This window comes from Lissotriton vulgaris, chromosome 2_1 (genome assembly GCF_964263255.1).
Source record: "Lissotriton vulgaris chromosome 2_1, aLisVul1.2, whole genome shotgun sequence".
NCBI lineage: Eukaryota > Metazoa > Chordata > Amphibia > Caudata > Salamandridae > Lissotriton > Lissotriton vulgaris.
Window position 1 is genome coordinate 1,489,594,308 of NC_141687.1, and position 24,535 is coordinate 1,489,618,842.

At 41.2% G+C, this 24,535-nt stretch overlaps 1 protein-coding gene across 2 annotated transcripts in view; it reads right to left on the bottom strand.

The window, feature by feature from the left end:
• Positions 1 to 24,535, bottom strand: part of DPP10 (dipeptidyl peptidase like 10) — a 1,575,897-nt gene that overhangs the window by 17,789 nt on the left and 1,533,573 nt on the right. For both annotated transcript variants that reach the window (XM_086957361.1, XM_086957360.1), the window contains exon 25: positions 10,623 to 10,696. In XM_086957361.1, coding sequence (XP_086813487.1) covers positions 10,623 to 10,696 — 74 coding nt within the window. The remainder of the gene's footprint in view (positions 1 to 10,622; positions 10,697 to 24,535) is intronic.

Here is a 24,535-nt window from a genome sequence, read left to right on the forward strand (position 1 = left end):
AGCATTTTGACACAATCTGTATATGTTTGTACGTCTTGTCTTCCTCCTTTTTTGCAGGTACTTTCAGACCTCACCTCAGTCAGGTTAATAAGCCTAGAACAATATAGACCCTAATATAAAGGTCATTATCACTTTTCTCACTAGTTTTAGGTCCTGAAGAAAGCCTATCTGACCCCTCCTGGGCAACCAAAGGCTGAAACATGTTGACCTTTTTTATGGACTAAGATCAGTGCGGAAGACTCCTAACTCCCCTTCCAATGCACGCCTAAGATTTTGAAACAGCCTGAACCCAGACCCAATACAGTTTCTGTACTATCTGGTGACTCATGCTTTTTTAAACTTTTTCACTCACTTGTAGTTCTCCGATATTGATTACTGATAACTACTGGTTTAACCCGTGGTTTACCTCTGGGTGGAGGAAGCACAACAACTAACCCAATGATGATGCTGCCATGTACCTATGAAGGCGTAGAACCAAGATATACCGCCATCTGAGCCTTGGCTTGTGATTGAGGGTTTTTTATTGGTACCGTGAAACGAAATAACTAAGAAACACTGGTGACCCAGGACAAGTGATCTGTTCCCCCTCTGATTTTTGTATTATGTACCAAGGAAGCTTAATGGATCACAACCACTTCCTTCTCCCCCTTTTCTGATTCGATAAAGCTGACAAGTGCCACTCATAGAGCAGCAATACAATGATATTACTTTGAAATTATATGGTCTATATTTTATATTACTTTCAACAGTTTACCAAGTGCACCAAAAATTACAATGGACTTTAAAGTGTATTACAGATATTTTTCAACATAGATGTTTATAAAACGTGTTGTCATTAACAGAAAAGTAATAACAACCGCAGAACCTGATTCACTAAATTGTGATTTTGAAAGGTGGAAATGTTTTCCTTGAGAGCCACTAAAAACCTTTTTGTCGGCCACCTGCACTCACAACGACTTACTCCAGTCATACATTTCCTTGAGAGGGAAAATATGTAAAATATTTGCATGCATTTTTTTCACCATACAGGTGATGCTGCATGCGTAAGTGTAGATGTAACCGCAATGTGAAATAACTCCTTTTACCTTTATGGAACTTAACATGGAAATTATTTATTTCTATATAGAATTCTTTTACATGCTTCCAACAAATGTAGGTGTGTTCCCTCCCTCATTACCACCCTGGAAATGCCTGGACCCTTGCCTCTGGATTTGTCTGCTTTTACCTGGTTTTGCAGGTAGGCTTACCAAAACAAATAGGTAGCACCTTCACTCAAAATCCTGAATCTATTAATTAGGATTGCAAACTTGCATGCACAAAATATTAAGTGCCTCATTTACAAGGCCATTGCACCGTTGGTGCCTCATTTTGTTTGATGCACCGGCGACGCAGTGTGTCTGTTCATATATACAAGACTACATAAAGTCACACTGCATGATTTTTCATGGCCTTGTAAATATGGGTCCTTTTACACATTACTCTGCATGAAGGGGGCTTCCCACACAACATCCATGGAAACTGACATATTCCTGCATTTACAAAGTTTTTTGAAGCTGAAAATTCAGAATTCTACACCTCCCCATAGGAGGCGTAGGCGTGGTGCAACAAGGGGAAATACTTGTATTTCTCCTTGTTTTTACTTTGTGCAAAACACACAGAAAGAGAAAGTGCAATCAATTATTTTTTTCTGAGGATTGTGTCCCTTCTTGCACAATAACAATCATCACTGGAATGCAGATACCCTTGCAATATGACACAATATGACAGGGAATGCACTTGGATGTGTCATACGACGCATCGCTGTGCTTTTAAAATGATGCCGCTTGGCACAGTAAAATGCTTGCGCCACTGCACTGCATCACCATTTTGTAAATGAGGCCCGAATTTTACAAGACATGTTCCCCAGACAAGCAGAAATTGGACCCATTATATTGTGATATGTAAGTAGCCAAGGTGTGCAAGAGTAGTGACATGGATTTAAGCTAAAGAACTCCATAAGACTGTCAGGTGTAGCAAATACAGAGGATGAATTCCCCTGGAACATGGTGGAGAGGTACATTTGGTGGGCAGGGATGAAAGGATGGGCGGTGAGCTTGGTGACAGCGAGACAAATTCAACGTTACTGTAAAACATTTCCTTCGGCCACAGATGAAGTTTATTTCTTGAAAAATGAGAAAACATGGATCAGATGTTGCCTAATTCTTACATAGTTACAATTTATTTTTGGAATGTATGAAGGGCATACTAAGCCCTACCCTAGAAGGGCTTTAATAAAAGTCAGGTTTCTTAACATAGAATAAAAACATCAATGAATACAATAAAAAAGAATACTCTGTTGTGAAAATGTGTGAACCAATTTACCACACAGATCAGGCAGCACTTATCAAACACAAAGTAAATATAAGAGCAAAAGGTTTTCATAGCACTATGTGATGGTAAATTTGCCCTATTGGATTAGGATGAAAACTCCTGGAAAGATTTCATAGAATATATGGGTTCTGATGAGGATATAGAGAGAATATTTATATATGACCTGGCAGGGGATCTGTGGAGCGAATGAGGAGAAGATGAAAGCAAATCAGCACCAAATGAATTGCCCAAAAATGCTGTACTTCTGTAATAGTTTCCTTTCAGTAGATTGTGTGGACCCTCCTGAAAGTGTAAGTTTACACTTTGGGTCTGATGGACTGCCGAACCCGTGGTGGTGGTTCGGTGGTGGTCCTGGACTGCCGCACCAGCGTTCCGACCACGACATTACAAGTGTGGTGGTTGGACCGTGAGGGGAATGCTGCAACTGCCTGTCCTGAGGCCGCAATATGCTTGGCCATCCAGCTCTGGCATCACCAAGTATAATGAGGTGAGCCAGCTGGAAAAAGTGAGGCAGGGAGGAGACAAAGGAGGTCCTAAAGGGTGCATTTGTGCACCTGGATACATGCAGGGGGGTGGTATGCCCCCCTGTGTGCATACACCCCCTGTTTCTGCATGGCATTGGCTTAACAGTTCAGGCCATGCAGGAACATTGTTTGATATTACCATTGCAGTGCCTTTTTAAAAAACCCAACTGTGGGACCACCAAGGGACTTGACTAGGCTAGACTACAAAATTACTTGTAATTTGGTGGATGGCTGTGAACATGGGCAGAGCGGGAGTGGAGTGGCAGCGTGGCTGCCTTACGTCAATGCAGGTCCCCCTACGCCATGGTGCAAGGGTGTCTGTGCTGTAGGGGTGATTACTTTTATGCAGTAATGAACACCTTCCTGCACAAAAACAATCACAAGAGGTGTTTTCTTCTTTCTATGTGTGCTGCAGGGTGCAGCGTACATAGAAAAAAGGAAAAACAAGGAGAAATAAAAGTGTTTCCCCTCATTATGCCTCCCTTACGCCTTGCCTGGGGAGGCGAAGGAATCTGACACATTTCCAGGTTTACAATACCTTATAAATCTGGTAATGGAACAGATTCTATGGATGTTGCGTGGGAACACCCACACCAACATACATGGCATTCCACTTTCATGCAGAGTAAGTCATGAAAGGGGGCCATATTTACAAGACCATGAAAAGCCATGGAAGGTGGCTTTACATGGCCTTGCCTTGCAAATATCGACAGGCACACAAAAAAAGTGACACACTGGCAGTGCAAGGGGCTTCTAAATAAGCCCCTGGGTCTTCCACAAGACCTCTATATATATATAAGGCAATAACATGTCACAAGCTAATTCAGGATGTTCGCTGGGGCTCCTAGTCAAATGGCAAATTCGTACTATGTAATTCGTGAATCTGGGGTAGCTAAGGATTGAAGTTCCCGACTAATGCTGGTGTGCTGGTGGTGTAAGTCAAATCCACTGCATTATTCTGCTACTGAGTTCAAGGGAGTATATTCCTGTAATGGAGGCTGCCGTGACTGAACACACTAAGTGGGAAGCAGTGTGTGACACCATGCCAATGTCAAGTAAAAGTGGCAAATAAAATTCAGAACTCATGAAAATACAAATGACTCCTGGGGAACCTTAAGGAATGAGGAAGTGCAATCATAGCAAGGAAATTAGAGCCAAGGGGTGGAGTAATTTGTGTACAACATGGAGGATGTATACTCTTTACTGTCCTGGTGAGAGAGTACACAAATAGGAATTATGGGGCCGATTATGATAGCGGATAATCCGCATCCTCTGGGCCGGCGGTCGCCACCGCCGGACCGGAGGATGCGGATTAACCGCTGCGGACTGAGAAAAGACCCCCCGCCAGATTAGGATGGCTTTTCCGCCGCGGTCGCCTTCTGACCGCGGCGGAAAAGCTCTAACATGGCTGGCGGTGTCTATCAGACACCGCCAGTCATATTAAGATGGCGGCGTTCCTATGCCTTTCCACGGCGGCATTTCCGCCGTGGAAAGGCATATGGTGTTTTCTTTGGGGGCCTGTTGCGGGCCCCCAGGGGTGAAGGGGGGTGGGGGGTGCACATGGTGGGTACCTATGGTACCCCCCTGCCTTTGCGTGCACAAAGCGCCAGGCACAACGCGGTGCCTGCCGCTTCAAGCATGCAAAGGTAAACATGCATTTTTTAACATTGCAGCGTGTGCTGCTTCAAGCAGCACCCGCCGCAATGTTAAAAATACAGGATGTGACCACCCGGGTGGCGGTCACATCCTAATTCGCACGGAGGGACCGCCACTGCCCCTGCGGACGGTCCCTCCTCCTCTGGGGTGGTGGACGAACGTAGGTCCGTCCGCCATCCTAATAGGCCCCTAAGAACATAAACAGTTCAGTAAAAACAACTGATTAATAAGACTGTCAAAATTTCAACACCAGTTGTTGATCTCTATTGTTTCATTCAACTTCGGTCTGAGAAGATATTTCTCAATAACAACTTATTTTGGGCTGTTTTGGATCTGTCATTGTCTTGTCCATCTGAAGACTTGTTATTAAATTTATTCTTTTCCTGAAATTTACATTAGAGGTGTATTCAGGGTTTTACAAAACAGCCTGTTGTTGTGGTGCCTCATACATGTCTTGATTTTTTGTTCTGATTTCCCAAATTATGCCAGGTTGCATGAGCACACAATTGCATATACCATATGCTGGGAGTTACAATTAGCAAATGTGTGTGTGCAACTGTCATAACATTATTAAAAGATGTATTTCCTTCAATGGTTTGACTATGGCATATATGGTGGCTTGTGAGTTGGGGCAATTTTCAGGGTAATGATACGTGATTCTACAGTAAGTTAATCTGAACTAACTTATTTTGTTTGTGCCCAGTGGTTTGACAGGTTTTCTTCCTGTGGAAGAGCTAACAGGATTTTTTGTAGTTTTTGTTCCACATTTTTTTTTCAGTATATGGTAATGTTGTAGAATGATTTTCTGGAACTTTGATGTGTAGTGACTGAAAGTTGACACTCATACCAGTTGTTCCAATGTTGGTCGTAGAAATCAAACTTGTGATGAATGCCAGACTCTTTTTTGACTCTTGACATGAGGGTCCATGGCTAACTTCTCTAAAGGAGCGTGTTTACACATTCTTTAGCTATATTGAAGTAATCTATTTTGGAGCAATTCTGTCTTATTTTGGGGAACTAGCAGAAGGACACATTTTCTATTTGACAGAGAGAATTTGCAGACATATTTGTATTATCACCTGAAATGTTAAAGGTCATGATGGAGCAGCGAGGTAAAAAAGAGCTAACGAGGAGTTAAAACTTATTAACCATGATATCTAAGGCATTAATGAAACAAACATTATTTTATATGCTACCATCTCTTAAATGAACTGACATTCCTACAAATGTAGTACTAAACACATTACATGCCTACTCAGAGGGTTTCTATATGAATACAAGATTGAGTATGAGAGATTGCAATCAATTCATCAAATTCCAAGGCATGGTGGATTATTATGAATTTACAAAAGGAGCTTCCACCATGGAGTGATGAATGTATTATCTGTGAGAACTTGTATGTCATTATTAATACAAATATAGACTCCGCTAATTACAAAACCTTTCTCAGGATGGTTAGGGTAGTATGGACAGGGAAAACATATTGCTACCTTTGTCCCTGTGAGCAATTGGTGTTATGTTAAGAATTCAGCATGTGGGTGCACTTCCTATTCCATTTATGCACTTGTGTCTCATTTTCAAAAGCACTGTTGCAAAATACTCTTATATACCCCTCTATTTATTTAGAACACGTCCCAGCATCAGAGGATGTACTGATAGCAGTTTTACACACAGAAAATATAGCTGGTTTCTGAAGTAGTTTATGGGTAAAGATTATGAAGTTAGGGTCATAGTTATCATAAGAACAATTACATAGTATTGAAATAAATTATTAAAGTGTTTAAAATGTGTTTGTTTGGTGCATTAGCTTGATATTCGACCAAAATATCATGGGAAAAATATTGTGCTAGTAGAATATCATTTCAAAAATATTGTCAGCTTACAAATATTGTGGGCCAGCATATGAAATGAGAGATTATCCTTTTTTTTGCCATGAGATGTGTTTTTTAAATATTGTTGTATTGAATATCATTTTATTTGACGTAGTTGTATGAAATCTAACTTTTAGTTAGGATAATATATTAGTTGTATTTATATTATTGCAATATTTGCATTTTAATGTTTTGGCATAACTTGTAATTCTAATATCAAAATGATATCATTTAGATGTAATTAGAAATCTTTAATTAAGTATCAGGTTTGGGTGTGTGTAGGGGATGAAGGTGGCAAGATATTTAAAACATAGATCATTGTATTTATTTTTTCCATTGGTTTATATGAATGCTAATTAATAATGTAAATTATTTAATTGACTGAATGTTATTTTAATTGTTTTTTTATAATTGTTAATGTTTTGATCAGTTTATTTAATTATAACAGTTTGTAAGTGAATTATATATGTATTGTTTCAATTGTGATGATTTCATATTGAAATTAATATTAATAATATTTCAATTTATATTTTAAATAATTATTTTTTGGGTGGTGGAACAGATGCAAGTGCATAATTTTTAAATATTTCAAATTTCTGGTATTTTTTATTTCATTTGTTATAAAACATTTTTATTTTTAAAATTTGATTTACTTTAATTTAACTTTAATATTTTTTAGTTTTAATTACGTCTAAATGTTTTTATTTTGTTATATTTAAATGCGTTTTCAAAGAAATATATAGGAGATAGAATATTACATCTACTCCTCAAAAGTCCAACACTTTCCCAACTATTTCTCAAATTGGAGTGGAAACAATAATTCCAAACTATCCAAAGTCCAACAGTTTCCCTGATTTTGCTTATGTTGGAATATGACCAGTAAATTCATCCCCCTCCAAAGGCCAACACTTTTCTATTGTAGGTCAGATGGCCGCTTTTGCTTTAACAAGAACGGCAGCCTGATTGAAGTTCGCTGCCCTAGAGGGAATTTTTTAGTGAATGTGTTGAGGCTTTAAAAGGTGCTACTGTGATGGCTTTCTTTTAAAATTGACTTGCATCTGTGTCTTAAACAATACTTGCTTTTTGCAAGCACAAAATGTGTTAAACCTCTGGGGGGCCACACTTGTTTTGCCACGTCAGCGTTCTATGTGGAAACAAGCCAGACTAAAACACTTCTGAAAAAAACCAACCAGGACCCCGAGGATTGGGCAAATTATAGACCCATCTCTCTGCTACCTGGAATCAGCAAACTAGCAGAACAACATAAGAACTCCGCTCTGTCTAGATTCCTGGAAGATAATAATTGCCTCCATCCCACGCAGACAGGATTTAGATCCCAACAGGGCACCAAGACCGCTCTCCTAGCCGTGGTAGAATCATCGAGGAAACTTCTTGATGAGGGAGGCTGAGCTGGTCTGATTTTATTAGACCTCAGCGCAGCCTTTGATACGGTAAATCATCAATTGATGATTCAAAGACTTAGGGAAGTTTTCTCAGTCTTCAAAGAGGAATTCACATTGAAGCAAATGCCCCTGACTTGTGGAGTCCCCCAATGTTCTTCTCTTAGTCTAACTATGTTCAATATCTATATGAGTTCCCTACCAGGAATTGGGCGCTCAGAGGGGATACAGATGGTTGCGTAGGCCGATGACACCCAGTTAGTTGTCTCCCTTAATCAGCAAGGCAATTCTGGTCCTGGTCTGGCCTTATGTCTTGAGAAGATATCCAGATGGATGGATAACTCATTCTTAAAACGTAATGGAGCAAAGACTGAGCTCATGCTTCTGGGTCACTCGGCCCCATCAAACTTAGACCCCTTTTGTCTGGGCTCACCACCTGCTCAGAAAAAAACAGATTAAGAGCCTGGGTGTTTGGCTTGACTATAATCTCAACTTCAAGGAACAAGCCCAAAAGGTCGCAGCCAGCTACTATGGTCTCCTAAGAAATGATCCGAGGGATCCTTCCCCTGCTTCCTTTTGCAGCGAGACGGCTACTAGTTCAAGCGTTAATTTTATCATGGTTTGACTATGCCAATGCCCTCTATTTAGGAGCCCCTCAGATCTCAACCAAAAGATTGCAAACTGTACAAAATTGTGAAGTGCGTCTCCTATTGAACATCCCCAGTCACCTCTCTGCTAAACCTGCTCTTGCCACTTTACACTGCCTACCAACCCAAGAAAGAAATCAATTTAAATCACTGTGCGCTGCACATAAAACCCTCACTGGCAAGGGCTCGTCAATAATTCACTCCTTGATTCAGCCCTACCGACCATGTAGGGCACTGAGATCTGACCAAAAAGACCTAATCCAAGTCCCGAAGATCAGGAGATCACGAATGGGGGGCTATCTGTTTTCATATAACACGGTCAAGCTTTGGAACCACCTGCCATATACGGCCCAAACCTAATTATCTGAACTTTAGGAAACAACTTAAAATGTTCCTTTTTCCTTGATCTCCTGAAAGTCTAGGAGCGCGCTGGGATGCCCTCGGGTGACCATGTGCTCTACAAGTGCTTTTTCATTCATTCATTCAGATGGGGGGTGGGAATAGTAAACCTAACCCATCCAAGTCCAACACTTTTTCTGCTTTCAATTATATTGGAGTGGTAATAGTCAACCCAACACCCCAAAAATCAAACATTATCCCTACTGTTGATAAAATTGGAGTGGGACTATTAAGCATGTCACATACCTCGGTATGTGAGTGAGGGCAGTTTTTTCAAATAGAGTGATTTGCCCTATTGGGGCTTGCTCTATTCCTCACCGTATTAGTATATATGGTTTTATTATTCACTCTACCCACCCCTTTTGTGTGTACAACTATTAAGTCTAACTCATCCAAAATCCAACAATGTGCTGGTTTTGCTTATGTTGAAGTGGGAAGAGGATATGTAACCACTCCAAAGTCCAACACTTTCCTTTCTCTTGCTCAGATTGGGTAGGTATAGCAAATCTCACCCCTGCATAGTCCAACAATTTTGGTGCTTTTGCTTACGTTCCAGTTGGAATGGCAAATCAACCACATCCCAAGTCCACACTTTCCCTACTTTTGCTGATGTTAGAGTGGGGATAGTAAATCTAATTCCAGAGACTCTAATTCGGAAATTAGCAAATGAGTCAGAATCACATTGGGGAAAGTGAATTAAACGTATTTAGATCAATTAACCACCAGCCTAAACACTAACCATATTTGTGCCAACAATTTCAAAACAGAAATAAGACCCATTTTTGTTCAATAAATAAGCACAATAGTTGCATATTGTAAAATAATCTGATTCTTCCCATGGTACACCCGCTATTCTTTGAAAACTTCTGAGTGTGTAAACTAGTGATTCCATTACCAATGCAAAAATTAGCGGTGACATCCAGAATCACAATTTCTTATGTGCGGAGGCTCCACAGTCGTAAAAATACTAATAGTAAAATTCCTTTGTGAATTGCAAACAATCATATATTTCGACAAAAGTATAACTCTCCCTTTGTGAACCAGGCCCTCTAAAAGCATGGGCATGCAGATCTCAGGCAATGCCCCACCTGCTTAGGGTTTTATAGTATTTCATCTCTTGTCTAGTATCATATTATTATTCTGACTAAACCTGACCTTTCCTAAACAGCAACACCATCCTCACCTGCACACCTTCATGGGCTCCTGCAGATGCAGAACTCATGCACACTAGCCATATTTGATATAATTAGTTGATATGGCGTTTTCTTCTATGGACCAAATAGGAAACAACTCTGGCCTGGCTAGAAGGCATTTTAAGGCCAGGTGACATAGTTGTGAATAAATGATTACTTATTATTGTCTATCTTCAAAAGTCACTGATTTGCAACTAAGGACGAATACACTTAGGGATGTTAGCACCAAAAAGACAATCTATGGATTTTGCTTTTGTTGCTTAAGACACCGAAATAGCATGATTTTGATATTGTTGGCATTCCCCTCTGACAATTAATTCTTTAAATGATGGGAAAGAAAGTTTGTAACAAATGCTTTGAAAACAAGTTGAAGACAACATTGACGTGATAAACATAGGCTCCATAGTCTAAAACAGCAACGTTTTTATCTCCAAGTGATTTTGAGATTTTCTCTACTTGTCAACGTTATGTCAGCTTTTATTTTTGATTATTTCGAATCAGGATTCTTGTATTTTTTTTTCACTAAATTGATACAAAACATGTAAAACATTCGAATACACACCTGCATTGTGTAGTTCACTCCAGCTTTAATTAGGTGTTTAATGAGTTCTGCCGAATGTTGAAAATGGACTTTAGCTGGGAAAGAAAATATTGAAACAAAGTGATGAATATTAGTTTCTCGTATATTGTCTTATGAACACTATAAATAAAATCATTCTGCTTTCATTGAAACCAATAGCACATTTTTTTTGATAATCCGGAAGGGTGATTAAGGCGCTCAAATTAAATTATACGATTTTTCCCTTACTATGTAGGTTCATTAATCACTTTAAATGAATAAAAGGAGCTGTTCTTGGAGGTGTTTGACTTTGAACCTTAATATTACTTTGAGCAAGAGTGCTACTGTAGAACTACCTCATATACTCCCAAACGCCAGCTCAGAAAGGGTGGGTCATAGATCTATGCGCCAGTCAACCCTATCCCTTTCGTGCTGATAATAAAATGCAAGTGGAGATCTATTCACACATTTAGACAACTGTAAACGGGCATGGACAAAACATGGAGAATTCTCCTCTAAAATGAAAGAGGAAAGGTTAGAGTCAAGAAGGGCACATGCTAGGTCATACAAGTACAACAACACATGGTGATGCCTAATTCACCTAAGTTACATCCACATCTACTGAAGTAGTACAGACAAGCAGGATATGTCACACATAACCGCACCAGAGAAAACATGCAGAGAGATTTACGTCATCAAACAAAAATCCAAAAACGGGTGTATTTACATTGGACATTCCCAAATCAATACTGGTAAATCGATGTAATAATTAAATGTCAGTGCAGGGTTGGGGGGGGGGCGGGATTGACAAAATTTGCATGGCACACTTTATCAAATGTGCCGCATCAGATCAAAAAACAGTCACACACAGTCAGACCATAAAAGAAAGCAAAACATATGCTGCCAATTTTTGCACAATATCAGCAAATGTGTTTTTGAACTGCCCCTTCCCCTCTCATGATGATTAATAATTGAAGATGGAGACATGGGCTATACAGGCAGAGCCACACTCTCTTTAGCACTGGTACCAATACATTCGTAATGTGATTCTGGAAATGATTATACAATGAAAGTAAGATCTCACATGATTGCTCCAATGTCATACCTGCTCCTTTCAAAGTACTGGCTGCACTTCATTTTCTTCCCACTGTATCATTCCAGAGGATCAGTTGACCCATGGCTAGTATCTCAAAGGCCTACACTCCATGTACTTGCATCAGCGTTGTACATGCATCACCAGCCGACTGAAGCAGAACATCATAGTGCCACGGCAGGACAGACAATGAGCTGCACATCACTTAATCTGTCAATGCCCATTTAATCTTCAATTGCATGCTGACATGGACACATGTATATTGAGATTGCCATCACTGGCACTCTCTTTACTTGCAGCTGTTGATGATGACTGCAAGGTGATGACTGAACACTCATGCAAGAACTACCTATGCAACTGAGAAATGCGAATATGGTGACATTTACATGTCCAATCAGCCTTAACTAATCAACCACATTGAACTCCCTGAATGCATCTGTGAAAAAAATGTGAAGTTTTTTAAATGGGTGAAAATTGTAACATTTTACCCGCATCTGTTTTGTAAGTGGTTGTTAGACCTGTCATCCTTACGGTGGTCTTCTCTCAAACATGTTGGCCGCTTACCTCCATTTTCGTGCTGTCATTTGTATTTGTTTGCCTTAGGACTCTGTGCACTTTGCCACTGCTAACCAGTGTTAACATCCTTATGCTCACTCCCCTAAACATAGTTTGATTGGCTTACATCTGAATGGCATTTCTAATTTAAATATATTTCCCTTGTCAGAGTGGTATACCACATAACCATGGTCTGTACATTAAATGCTATCAGTTGCCTTCAGCATTTGTTGTGCACTTCCCTTATGTAGCACCTTACAACATGTATCAGGACTGCCTTTGCAGCCTGAATACAGGTTTTAAGTGCCAATTCAACTTGGCAATATAATCCTCATGCCAAGTATTAAAGTCCCATTTTATTGAATATGTCACCCCTAATTTACACCCTAGGTAGCCTGTATGGAAGGGTGTATTGTATTTAAAAGGTAGGCCCTGTACTTGTAAGTTTTACATGTCCTGGTAGTGAAAAACTCCTACATTATTTTTCGCTGCTGTGAGGCCTACCTATCTCATAGTATAACATTGTGTTGCCTTATTACATTTAAAAAAGGTTAACTTGAGATTAGGTGCCAGGTAGCCAGTTCATTTTTGAAACCTATGAAATTGTAATGAAATAACACTGTTAGACTTTCTGAATTCTTCCCATACAATCACACAATAGAGAGATTAGGGGTGCCTGAATGGGCCATCTGCTGGCAGGATGGGGGAGCAGAGCACAGCCTCACTTGCAACTAAATAGGGTGTGCTCTGCCTTTACAAAAAGGGCCTATCACCTCCATATTTTTACTGTAGCCAGCTTGGAGCAAGGGCAGAAGAGTAAGCAAATGTCATGTACTTCAAAGAGCCTTTAGTGAAGTTTCTCCTACTTTCTAGAGGAGAGCACCAGGGTTTTAAAAGAAGACCTGCAGACCCCCTCATCAGTTCACTCATGGACCTGCGGAAGGACTCTCAGAGGACTGCCAAATGCGGTGACCAGCGGTGCACTGGGAAAGATTGCTTTGTACTTGGAATACATGTTTTGCTGCCTGAAGCCTGCCTTGAACCCTCAAAGGCTGCTGTTGAGCGTTGCACCTTAACTTGCATCCAGGGTTACCAGCGTGGCTCCATTTTGTTGGCCTTCTTCTAAGTGCCATAGGGACACACAAGGCTCTCACCATCCGAACCAGACCCTGGACTCAGCTTGAGTGAGTCCTGACCCCACAAATGTTGTCCCATCAGTCCTGGACTCCTTAGCAGTGCTAAAGGTGCCTAGATGGCCAAATCCCCAAACTGAGGACTTTTTGCACAAAAACTGCTCAGAGAACCAGGAGAAGACTGCAACTAAATTGCTTGTGTATTGGCTGGAGGTGCACCACTGGTCAAAGTGAACATAGCAGCTCCTCCTGCTTTGTTCTTCACTGTAGCAGTAATCCTACTTGGCATTCATTCACCAAAAAGGTATCCAAGCCCCTGAAACGGTCTTCAGTAATAACCCTTAGCCTCATCCTGCTGGAGGGTTTCGACTCCAAAAAAACTGACTAAGTTGGAACAGAGAAATCTTCACCATGATTTTGACCCACAGCTCCCCGACTATGATGATCCCTCCTCAGACACTGACTGCACCCTTGCCCTGCTGAGCTCAGAACACTTTTTTCAAAATGTCTTCAAATTCCGATTTTAAGCGCTGACCGGGCTCAAGCCACTCCTTGTGTCTGAACAATGCTCATCACAGTTTTTCGACTTCGTCCCAGTCTCACTTCACTAGATGCCCACAGTTGGCGCCTTGCTATTTTAGTTGTCAAGGAATGTATTAAATGTTCTCTATTTGTCTAAATTGGTGTGGGACTTTTCTTGTGTCTTGTTTTTACTTCATTACTGTGTGTGCTTCATAAATAATTTATACAGTACTTTATACGTAACGTTAAGCTTTGCTGCTTTTTGTGCTAAGGTACCCAGGGGTAAACACTGGTTAACTTAGTGATTTATTGTGGTTCACCGAGGAAGGGATTGTTGCTGCTACTTCACCAGGGCTCATGCGGCAGTCAGCCAGGAACACAATTTCTCCCAGTGATGCTTCACATGGTCTCTTTCACCATCTCCTTACAGCCTTTCAGGTGTCCCCTAAACTGCCTAAAACAGTGCACATGATGATCCAATGCATAGAAGTATTCACATTTTTCATACTCAAGTTGCATTTAAGAAGCCTTCATCACAGCAAGGTGTGCCTATGAACTTCCCCGAAGTGCTAGCAAGCAGCTTCTTACTTGTTGCACAATACTGCCTTGCAACAAAGCTGAGACATAAACCTACACCTTGCACTATGCCCCAATCCAGGTAGGTCCCTAGGACGGGCCGATGCCCACGGGTCTTTTTCTGTGTTGTGTAATTGTGCCCTTATACTTTACCTGAATTACAAGCCTTGTTCGTGCATTACAGTGGATGGCATATCTTAAGTCAGTGAGAAGGCTTATCTTAAGTCAGTGACGGAGTGTGGACATCGTAATAGTCCTCACAAGGCATGAGACTCCATTGTTTCTCACAACATGAAATAACAGCCAAACAAACCCCATGTTAATATAATAAACAAGTACTAGACATTATTCACATTATTCTATCCATGTGTCGTGTTTTATGTGTGATATACCTAATATGTGAATTTGTAAACATCCCAATGTGTAGATTAAGTGGTCTTGTAATTAATAAAATACACCATCAAGCTTTGAGTTTACAAGATTGTTGAATTTGTGAGACTAGCATCATTGTGAGAAATAAATACTGCATGACATCACTGGGTAACCATCTAGGCAGATAAGGCTATAGTCACTTTCTTACCCCTTACTATCTCCTGTAATTACAATTTTTCAGATTTAGTAAGCTACCCATCCACACACAGAAGTAAAAGAAGAACAAGGGCAAAATCAGCCAAAAGTGCTGAGGAGATAAACAAGAGGTTCCTCAACCATGTGCCAGGAGAATTTCAGATACTTAGGTAGTGGGACTTTTATAGCTATGCTCAGCTACATAGAAGGACTGACACCAAGCGGCCCTCAGTGTTTGTCCAGCAATATGGCAGGTGGTGCTCAGTGGTAACTATTACCACATGGTAAGCCAGAAGAGTAAGGAAGTCCTGGGAGGTTTACTGCTGTTGGACCAGCATAAAAAGCCCCTGGTCCTCACTTGAAAGTCCACAATGTGCCATACAAAACTATAATCCTCAGCTTATCCCACTACTCTGGAGGGTCCTTAAGAAGGCAAGGCTTGACCTTCTTGGTTACCTAGAAGCCTACAAAGAACAGTATAGTGGTAGAAATAAGTACTGTTGTTAAAATTGAATCAGAAAATGTTAAGATTACTAACTGGCCAGTATTTCAAGAAAATGGATGACATTCACATGTTAAAAGTCAGCTTACATATTTTGGGGGGGATTTTCATACCTTTTGCGCTGGTTTAGTGCCACAAAAATGACGCAAACTAACACAATTTTTCCCCCTATTTTATTTCCAGTGCAAAAGGTGTTTTGCACTGGAAAGTACCCTGTAAGTAGGGAAAAGCAGTGCAAAGCACTGCTTTGCGTTACTTTGCACCGAGGGAGCGTTACCTGGGTGGTACATGGGCGTTCCCATGCACCCACCTATGCCTTTTGACGCAAAACCATATTTACCAACATTTGTAAACATGGTTTTGTGCCAAAAGTTAACGCCCCTTCAAATGAGGCGCTAACAGGAGAAATGCTTTCATTTGTCCGTGCTTTTCCCACTTGCAATGCCTGCTGCACTGTGCAGCACATATGCAAAGTTGAAAAAGCTTTGCATCATGCCTAGCATAGTATTTTGTACAGGAAGGGTAGCCTTCCTGTACAAAACCTATGCTACACTCATGCACACACCCTAACTCTGCGACTCCAACTAACTCTGCGACTCCAAGGTGTGTGCATGGTGCATGGCAGCTGAAATCAGTGCCGGCGCAAGAGAAAGGGGAGGGGAGAGCCATATCTTTGAAAATATGACGCTCTCCTACTCCCTCCCTGTCGCGCAACGCAGCACAGCTTCGCGGGGCTGCACTGCATGTTTTTTTTTTAAATCTCCCCCTTTTTTATATTTGAACACACTTTTTTGTTATGCCCTTGGTAAACATGTGTTACAAATAAAACTAACTGAAACCATTAGAAATGTGTCTGCTAACGCTCTGAACTATTCCTGTCATGACTGAGTGTTGTACCAATCCCTTCATCAGCTGTCTTGGCATATTGGTATCCCTTAACTAGTCCACCTGTTCACCCGGATTCCCCCCTAACCTAGTTCAGCCATGAAAAGTGTAAATTCCATCTTCACCTTTGAAATTGGATGATGAAAATTGCATAGATGCAAAGTTAGGAACTGGATTGAATGATTATCTGAATTATAGAATGAATGAATGACTGCATACTGAGAGATGAGTTTTTTGTCTTCGCCTAGGCCACCATCTGGATCTGGCCTTAAGTCCCCGATTATGGGGAACCATATCTTGGGAGCTATTACCTGGTATCAAAGCCAAGACAAATAAAAAAAATCCCTTTTAAATGTACCACAATAGTCAATGAAGTGTATATAGAATAATTATGCGAATAATCATGTGAATAAATATGTATAAGACTATGTGAGCAATCTAATACAAGAAAATATGTTTCAATTTCAGCTTGTGTGTTCCCTTCCCTGACTATATCTGCCAGCTCTGACGAAGGTGCCATACACCGAAACGCGCGTTGGCGCTACCACCAAGCACGGCAATATTATACCACCTTATTTGCCCTCTCGTAGTTGCACCCCCGACCATGCAACCATAAGTCCATCTTCTTGTTGCAGGCCATGCGAGATCTACCCATTTGAATTGGTTGAATGTGCATGAGTGTGAATAACCCCCAGAAGGTGTGAGTGTCTGTTGAGCCCCCTGAAATGTCCCGGAGTGAGTGTAACACTTAACATTATGAAGAATTTTCTTTCCCTATATGAAAGATAAACTGTATTGATTGTTTTTATTAATTCCTGAATCTGCAAGCTTTGAATGTTTTTTAGAAATGACTAATTGTATAAAAATCAATAAAAATATATATTTTCTATAAAAAGCATGATTTGAACCCTATTTATCTGGTGTCTTGGGCCCTGATACACAGTTAATACTGCTCCTACTCTAACAGAACCGGATCCTGTAGAGGACCTCTCATTATCTACTTTGGCAGGGTGTTCTTTTCTCTTTGCACTATGACCGACTGTTGAAACAGAGGTCAACTTTCTATGTAAGTGACTACATAGAATATTGTATAAACTTTTTAGTATTTAAGTTTCATTTCATGCCAGTTCATAACTCTCAAAACATGAACGCAAGACTGAAAATCTGTAAAGAGAAATAGGTAACCCTACATGCATTTTACTTTGCTGCCATGAATCTTGCATAATGCCAATGTAATCATGTATATAGGCTGTCATACAGATAAGCATAAAACACACATTTCTACTCACATTGCTACTTTTGTAGAATGAATACACATATGTAGGGTGAAACAACACAACAGCACAGTCACAAATTTTGGTAAGTGAAGCCACTGTAACTTGCAGATTTCAATGCCGCCTTCTATTTTAGACATCGCCAGATAATAAGAGGTTTAATGAAATATAAAAGAGTTGACAGGGTTGACCATCCAAATCCTTGATCACGTAACTATTGTTAAATGTATTTTTTTTTGAAGACCTTTATTGGCATTGAAAAGTAGTACACAGCTAAATACGCCTATGTATTTTGTCCAATTTTGCTTAGGTCATGGTACTGGTACTAAAACACAATCGTTTTCAGCAGTGAAGGAGCTTGCAAGTATAGAGGTTATATAATTTAGACAATATGATGTTGCTGTCAAGGACTGCATTGAAAGTCTGCTGAGCTCCCTTTCAGATTGCCAGAGTGAAGGCCTCCTCTCAGTATCTAATGTGCCGCCTTCACAAAAATGATATAGGAAAGGTGTCCTGGGTCTCCTTTAGAGAGTCACAGTTTGACGGAAGAACTACAAAAGAGAAAAACCTCTCCCTCCTTTTGTAAGTCTTAATATGACGAAAGCGCTGGAGAAATCAGAAAGGCGCCATACTCCCCCCCACATTAGAAAGAATTAAAAGAACAAGGCTAGGCCAAGAGAAGATACCAGAAGGAAAACAATCTAATTTGCTTGATCAAAAATCAGGAAAAAAATAATAGAAATGAGCAAAGATCATGTTGAAAAATTAGGTATTTAATGGAGTACAGTATCTTAATCTCATAAAGCATCCTTTTTAAATGCTTCAGCCAGGACCTGCCATCAAACGAAGAGACTCTGCAGCATCTTGGTTTGGAAAACTCATATAGAACCGACTACAATCATACAAAAGGCTCTTTGTCAAATTTGGTTCTACTCATTTCCAGAGATCATGAAGTTCGTTTGACGTTAAATAAGCAGCCTAGGTTTCATATCCTACATACTACATAGAAATCTGTAGTCTTACTGCTGCCATTAGTAATCCCCTCTCTAGTGTCTAGGATAAAAGGCTTCCGGGTTATGATGAGCGCAGAAACAGGCACCAGAATGACACATGCATCTGGCAATGTGCTGATGGCGAATGTATGACGTTACAACGCATACATTTACAATGCATGCCTTCACAACAAAGTTTTTACATAGTATTCCATGACATCGCATTTTCAGAAACTACCTTTACCACGCATTCCATCGCATTAAACCTTTACAACGCATACCATTACAATACATACCGTTACATTGCATTTAAGGTAAGTGTTGGATAGTATAGGGGTAATAATTACTATTTTAACTCCAGTGAGTGCAACAGTAGGGTAAGTGTTGGATAGTGTAGGGGTAAATATTACTATTCTAACTCCAGTGAGGGCAACAGTAGGGTTAGTGTCGGATAGTGTAATGGTATGCGTTGTAATATCGTGCGATGTAATGCCTGATTTGCAGTGACATGCATTGCAATGACATGCGTTGTATTGACATGCAATGTAATGGCTGCGTTTTAATGGCATGCGATGTGAAGGGTGTTGCGATGTAATGACTGCCATGTAAAGGTTGCTTCCCGCTGATGGCAACTGGCCAAAAACGTTCTTCCTTTTCTATACCTATGCAATTTCAGGTGAGCTCTAGGTCCTGCCTTTTGCACCAGTCTCAAGATAAATGTAAAAGTCATACATACATGAACTGATGACTTGTTCTCTTTCTTTCCCTCTCTCACTCACTCTTTCACACTTGTGGACAGAAGTATCACAGGTGAGCTATACCAGGACCGAGGGCAGATTAAGCGGGTTCTCTGATGCAGAGAGGGCAAGCACCACTAGCACCACGGAGCAGAAGTAGGAGCAGGAGGAATCCTCCTTTTGAGGTGAATCAGTGAACACCAAGGAACACACAAGTTTGACCACGAAACATGTTCTGGAGGAGGTCATCCAGGATGGTGAGGTGATCGACACTGAGATTATACAACATAGGAGGACAGTGAGGAAGGAGTTCTCCTGGCCACGATAACTAGGTGGTTTATTGGGACCAACATCAACCTCCATCTCAGCCATAACCTACCTCTCACATCCTTGGTCCTCCCTTTCCAGTTTCAACCTTTTTGTCCAGAAGCAGCAGAGGTGCATTTTGCTTGTGATACCCCAGAGGACTCTCAATTCATCAAACCCATGATGTGTAAGGATCCTGTCCAGCCAAGTTTGAGGCAGGTGGTGGGTTGACAGACTGCTATCCTCGAGGCATTATTGAAAGGCTTTGATATGTCAGAAAAGGGTGTGGGAGGCCTGCAGGGTGATCAGTATGTCTAACACCATGATCCAACTGGCCATCAGTTCTCCTAGACTGCCTCCTTTTTTTTTTTAAAGAACAACATTTTTCCTTTCCCACAACATTTGTCAACCACTCAAAGCCACAGCCTTTGGCTTCGACTCTCTGTGTTCCTCACTATACTAGAGGTACCCTGTAGAAAATGGGAAGTTCAAGAAATGTAAGTAAACTTGTCTCCTACAGACGGGGGTAAGTTTCCTTTTAAGCATGAAAGCACTCATCCACCAGCCAGGATGCATGCTAGGCATGCTTCATCATAGGTCTTATCCTTGTGCCGATAGGCATGGGATACAAAGCTGCTCTGCAGGGGAGCTCTTGGATTGTTTGAATTGCAGTCCTATGATGAGTCAGCCTACTAGATAGGATCAAGAGGGTCATCTGTGATGAGATGCTGATAAGTGATTAAAAATACCTCACAAATGAGCTGCAAACGTAATTCCGGTCTCCTGATGAGTATAGTTAAAATGAAATAGTGGAATAATTCTACCCTATGTACAGGTTGACCTGTTCCGCTCAAAATGAACGCCGCTCAATAGGGTGCAAACAGGCTTTCTTCTGGTCCATGAATTGACATCTGAAACACTTCAAAGAGGCATATTATGTAGAAAATACTTGACCCTCAAAAAGTGCATTCGCAATCATGCAGTCTCCTCTCAGTGGTAGAGGTTTGTCAATTTAGACCCTTTGCTCAAGGTGTTATGATTATTAGGCCGACTTAACTATTGTTGGTACTCCTCCTAATAGAGGTAGAAATAATTTTGGTTTGTAGTGTGATTATACACTTTGTGGTATTAGATCCTTCACCTTCAAACAAAAAGAAAAGTGGAATATTTTCCTGCCATATGGTGTCAGTTTCCTAATTAGAATATAGCTGGTATCACAACCAGACTTTTATACGAGTCATTAACTGCTGTGTTAATATATTATTTGAGCACTGCCGTCTCCTCTTCATGCTTTCGCACCCTCCGCATGCTCCGCAAGATCTTCCGATGGATCCCGATCGAAACCAGGAAGACGGTCACCCAGGCCCTCGTCACCAGCCAGCTGGACTACGGAAACACCCTCTATGCCGGAACCACAGCCAAGCTACAGAAAAGACTACAACGCATCCAGAACGCCTCCGCCCGACTCATGCTGGACATCCCTCGACGCAGCCGCATCTCCGGCCACCTGAGGAACCTGCACTGGCTCCCCGTCAACAAGAGGATCACGTTCAGGCTCCTCACCCACGCACACAAGTCTCTCCAAAACCTGGGCCCCAAGTACCTCAACGACCACCTGACCTTCCACACGCCCACCCACCAGCTACTGCCCGCCAGCCTCGCCCTCACCGCCATACCACGCATCCGAAGAGCCACCGCCAGAGGAAGAGAAGTTTAAAATATGCATGTCTGACTGGCACAGGAGAGTCAGCCAAAGAGACATCCACATTTTAAAGTGCACAGTTCCCTGTAGCAGCCACTCTGAAGCACCTGCCTGCCCCTTCCTGTCACTCCAATCAGGACAAATCGGTTGCTGAAAAATAAAATTGTAATAAAAAAACTGTATTACCATTTTACTTTTCTGCTCTGGCCCGTGGGGGCGATGCTCCTCTGCTCAAATGGAGTAGCTGCCCAGACAAATTCTAAATATGATGTCAGTAGCAAAATGAACAGCTCATCTCATTTGGGACATTTAGATATAAGGTCTTTATTCAGCTATTATGGCAGTGCCAGGTTGATTTGTAACTGGCCATTCTTAAAATAAATTAAAATCTACAATTGGGATAACTTCTGAAGTAATACATCTGCATTTTGCAGTGAATTTTAAAGATGTGAGAATGTGGTAATTAGTGGGGGTAAGTAGGTACTTACATCTAGTTATAAGGGCACAATATAAGGCCCAGTCAGGGCTCAATAAATTATTCCTTGGCTCAAACCTAGGTAGCTGGCTGCAAGCAGGCAGGCTTAATTTGGGAGACAGGTGTGTAAAGCATTTAAAAACACCAAAACATTAAAACACACAACACATAATAAAAACCCATCACCAATTTATAAATATATGAAATGACACCAAAACAACAACAATCGAATATAGAGAACCGGAGATACGTGTTTTTAAAGATGAAATACTTTATAGTGCCTAAAAACGAAAACTTGGGACATCTGGTTGTGGCTGACCAGAAGAAAGTCAAAGTTTAAGGCTGACTGCAATGGAGTGTGGGTCAGGTATAAGGAGAAGTAGGACCCTGTCAAGGTTTTACATTTGGACTTAGTTGTTTTTCTGATGCTTTTTCTCTCTACGTTGAGCGGGGCCCTTCACCAGGCCAGGTTTTGAGTCGATGACGGCGGCTTGCTTCAACGCAAGGCATTGGTGAAAGCTTGGAAGTCTAAGCTCCAGAGCTTTAAGCAGGCTGAACCTGAAATCCAGGCTGGGTTGCGGCTTGACTCCCGAAGATGAGTCGGTCCACTTATGGAGCTTTTTATCCAAAATTCTCCAAAGGTATCCAAACTTCTAGAACCTCTTCCAGAAGGTCATTTTGGAGTTTCAAAGTGTCCACAATACCACTCTAAGGTTTTCCCGTGGGATGTTGGGACTACTTCTCCCACAATGCGCCTGGCCAAATCCTTAAAAGTCCAGATGAAGGTGGTCAGTTGGCTTCTTCCTTCAAGAGATGATGTACTTGGAGCTCTTTTAACCTGTTGCATTCATGGCGTCCACTCTTTAACTTTTAAAAGCAAGGTGGAGACCACGGGGGCTGAAGACCAAAGTGTGCAGCAGGTGCAGTCCATAAGAGTGTAGTCCTCTTGGTGCAGACCAGGGTTTCAGCTGGGAAGTCATTCTTCTTCTTTAGCTTCAGGCAGGGATCTGAGTTGCTGAGCAGTTCTCACATATATATCCAGTGTTCTTGGGTGACAAGCAGGGGGCATGCCTGACCAATGGGGCACAGGGTGCATCCAGAAGTCTGACAACAGCACTGTCTGAAAAAATCCAAAATGGAGAAACTCTCTCCTGGCGGTTTAGATTTGGCTAAGCCAACCCACTGGTGAGGCTAAATCCCTAACACTCACCTTCCAGTCCCTTTACCAATTCAATTACTGGAGGTCCAGTGTGGCTGGGGGTACAGGATTCGGGGGTGGGCCTGTGTCCTGTCCTGACTGTCATTCCCTCTTTGAAGACCACTTTGACTACCTCCCATCCTGCCCTTATCTCGGCAACTGCATCTCTCCTCCCGCCAGATATCATTTGTTTCTCCTCAGGCCACTTCACTCCTGACTAGAGCAGTTTGGCTCAGCCTGTCATAGGCAGGCCAATAAGGAGAACCTACTAAAAGCATGGATTTTGGCACATAAAAAAAAGTTATATAACTTATTTTCTGTAATAGCTATAATAAATCTAACCTTGGCAAGTAGCTCGGTTTATCATAACTGTTCTTTTAAATCTTTGAATTATTATTAATTTAGCTCACTCCTGTCAATCGTTATACATTCATAGTATTTCTATGTTAGCCTATGGAGCTAATGTATTACAATAGGAAAAGACGATGTTTGTGGTTTCTAACTCACCAGGGAATATAAAACATATTTTATAATGTCCCTGCTTATGTTAACATTGCACCCTACTCTTGGGGCACCTAGGGCAGACCTTAGGGGTGACCTATATGCAAAAATAAGGTTGTTTGGGACTTTGGAAGTACTTTTAATTCCAAAGTCGAATTAGGACATTGTTTTATTTTAAAAGCAGCTTGCAAGAAAGGGCTGTCTTTTGCAATGGCAGCAGGCAACACAGCTGTGTACACTTATTTGGGACCTCTAAACCTACATTCCCTACCATATACAAGGGCCTTACAGGTAGGTTGTCATATCAATTGCAATCACAGCTAATTACACCTTTCACACAGAGCATTGGCCCTAGGCCTGGTTTCCAGAGCCAAAGGCACAATCAGAATCAGTTACCACAGTATCAGTCACAAAAAGGAGGTATTCAGGGCAAAAGGGATGACTTTCTCTGACAAAGCATTTATAAAAAAAAAAGCATTTAAGGAGATAAAACTGTTGATGATCTTAATAAGAAAATAATGATTGTAAAGGTCCTGAACCTGAGTTACATGTTCAAGATGCAGCATGGTCCTATGATGAGGGTGAGAGCCTTCAACAACAACCTTTATAGCCCACTGGGGATGGAATATTATAAATTAAAAAGTAAGACATAAAAAAGACAAACATTGCACAGTTTCAGCTGGTCTGTACAAACCATCATTGGGATTGAGCAACTTGATTACCTTAAGTGGAACTCCCATAATTCCAATGTTACTATAGTGTTTATGCTTTTGAGTGGGAAACAACCTTTACAACGGAACTTTTACCACGCACTACCATTACAACAAAACTTTTACAACGCAACATCCATTACAACGCATGCCATTACAACGCAACCATTACAACGCATGACACTACA